The sequence below is a fragment of the Ipomoea triloba genome, chromosome 6, assembly GCF_003576645.1.
Source record: "Ipomoea triloba cultivar NCNSP0323 chromosome 6, ASM357664v1".
NCBI lineage: Eukaryota > Viridiplantae > Streptophyta > Magnoliopsida > Solanales > Convolvulaceae > Ipomoea > Ipomoea triloba.
Window position 1 is genome coordinate 6,759,696 of NC_044921.1, and position 1,832 is coordinate 6,761,527.

General features: G+C 34.7%; 1 protein-coding gene across 1 annotated transcript; it reads right to left on the bottom strand.

Annotated features, from left to right (window-relative positions):
* Nucleotides 1-329: 329 nt before the first annotated feature.
* Nucleotides 330-1,097, bottom strand: LOC116023416 (protein RKD1-like). The gene is made up of 3 exons (XM_031264417.1): nt 947-1,097; nt 554-876; nt 330-491 (listed from the first exon to the last, which is right to left on the bottom strand). The coding sequence occupies exons 1-3, from the start codon at nt 1,095-1,097 to the stop codon at nt 330-332; spliced, it is 636 nt and encodes a 211-aa protein (XP_031120277.1).
* Between the last annotated feature and the right edge of the window lie 735 nt (nt 1,098-1,832).

The following is a 1,832-nucleotide window of genomic DNA, read 5'->3' on the forward strand; positions in this document are numbered from 1 at the left end:
TATGGGATTAATATGCATGCGTATTTGGTATATGCTATCTATAAAAATGGATGTGAACTATGATATTTAATGTGATGCCTAAATTTTAAAGGCTATATATATGCTTGAAAGAAGCAAATTAAATGATCAAGTTGATGAGGAAGTTTAAGATGAACAATAAGTCATAATGTTTTTTAATTGTCAGTAGTATTATTGGGAGTAGGAACATCTTCATCTAACAAAGCGAGTACTTCCTGTATGTCCTCCGGTGCTAATTCAGGAATATCAGGAAATATAGGAGCTTGTGATGAACTCTCAGGAATAGTAGAAGGAATAGATGTCGGATCTATCTACCTTCTCTTTTTAGAACTATTCCTGTCACATTTGTCTCTGAGTCTTGTTGTTGCCTCAGCCAACTCTATGTTTGGATTCTGTAGAATCGCTTTCTTCTCATCTTCTAGCCCCTTTATTACCCTTTGCAGTTCATCTTGATCTTTGATTTCACCGAATTCCTACACCACAAATTGTTAAACCTACTTCAATAATATCAAGTCGAAAGAAAATTAGAAATTACCTGGACATTTGCTAATAGCCTGTCCAAACTCAGAAGTTTCTGATAAGGCCAGTAGGCAATCCCTACTTCCCTACATTTTTTCTTGAAAGTTGCTCGCCCGACCTGCAATTCTTCTGCAGCTTGATCAGCGGTCAAATAGAAATATTTAGAAAACTTTTCAAAAGTTAATGTAGTAGTATCACAAAAGGTTCTTCTAGTCCTCTTTCTCCCAATAAATACATTGGCATTTATATTTGCTACATCTATCGCTGTAATGGTATTATCTTCCTCTACCACTACAGTATTACTTTGGTCTACAACCACAACATTTGTAACTGCAGTACCTGCATTAAAAGCTATAAGTTAATATCACACTTATAGAATAAGAATTCTTGAAAATGGTTGAACCCTTACCAACTATCTTGTTCAATTCTAGTGGAGCATTCTCAAAATTTTCGACAGAAGTATGATCTATACTCTGTGCACTATCCCTTAACGGTGATAGGTGAATCTCATCCCAAAAGGAAGAATTATCCTGAGATGAGGAATGAGTAGTATTTGCCATTTGCAAAAGGTGCAAAGGAAGTAAACAAGTAATAAGTCTAGAACGGGAAATGCTCAGAAGTGAATGTGAGCGATAGAATGGCAAAAGGGAAAAACGAATAAAGAATTTATAACAATGAGCAATCGGTGTAAGAATGCTAATACTGTTTAAACCGATTGAGTATTTCAAAGTCGGTTGTCCCGTGAAAAGATAACAATTACCGCATTTTACTGTTTACAACGATTGCGGTTTTCCAAAACATCTTTAGGGAATACCGATTTGTCGGGGCTACTATTGTTTTGGGCTAAATATTGATAAGTCAGTTTTGAAAGACATCGTATATATGTCAAACAGTAGTCTCCCTATTTGCATGATTATTTTATGTAACATGCTTAAATGAAAATTTTCATATTATAAGGGAGTCTAATTTGATATACTACTGTTTATGAAATCTGACACACTGCATATCATGATTATTCCCCCATACACCTAGTACGTACGTGATAAACATTTCCCAAATCTGCGTTTATATTCTTAGTATGCAGTCTATTTTACTATATCACCACCATAGCGTATCTCTAAGGGCTATTGAATGAAACTAGGTATATATATATATATATATGACGATCATAGAACTCCGTCTGATTGTCTAAATACTTAGAGCCTATTATAAGGGATCAATAGATACACTGACTGTATACTTTATTGAAGATCATTTCTCAGCATTAGGGGGAGATAATAGCCCGAATTAATGTG

Excerpts from the sequence above, each read along its gene's own strand:
- LOC116023416 (XM_031264417.1), bottom strand. The coding sequence starts at position 1,097 with ATGGCAAATACTACTCATTCCTCATCTCAGGATAATTCTTCCTTTTGG. Across the intron at positions 877-946 it reads AGAATTGAACAAGATAGTTG|GTACTGCAGTTACAAATGTT; the intron begins GTAAGGGTTCAA and ends CTTTTAATGCAG. Across the intron at positions 492-553 it reads GGCTATTAGCAAATGTCCAG|GAATTCGGTGAAATCAAAGA; the intron begins GTAATTTCTAAT and ends TTTGTGGTGTAG.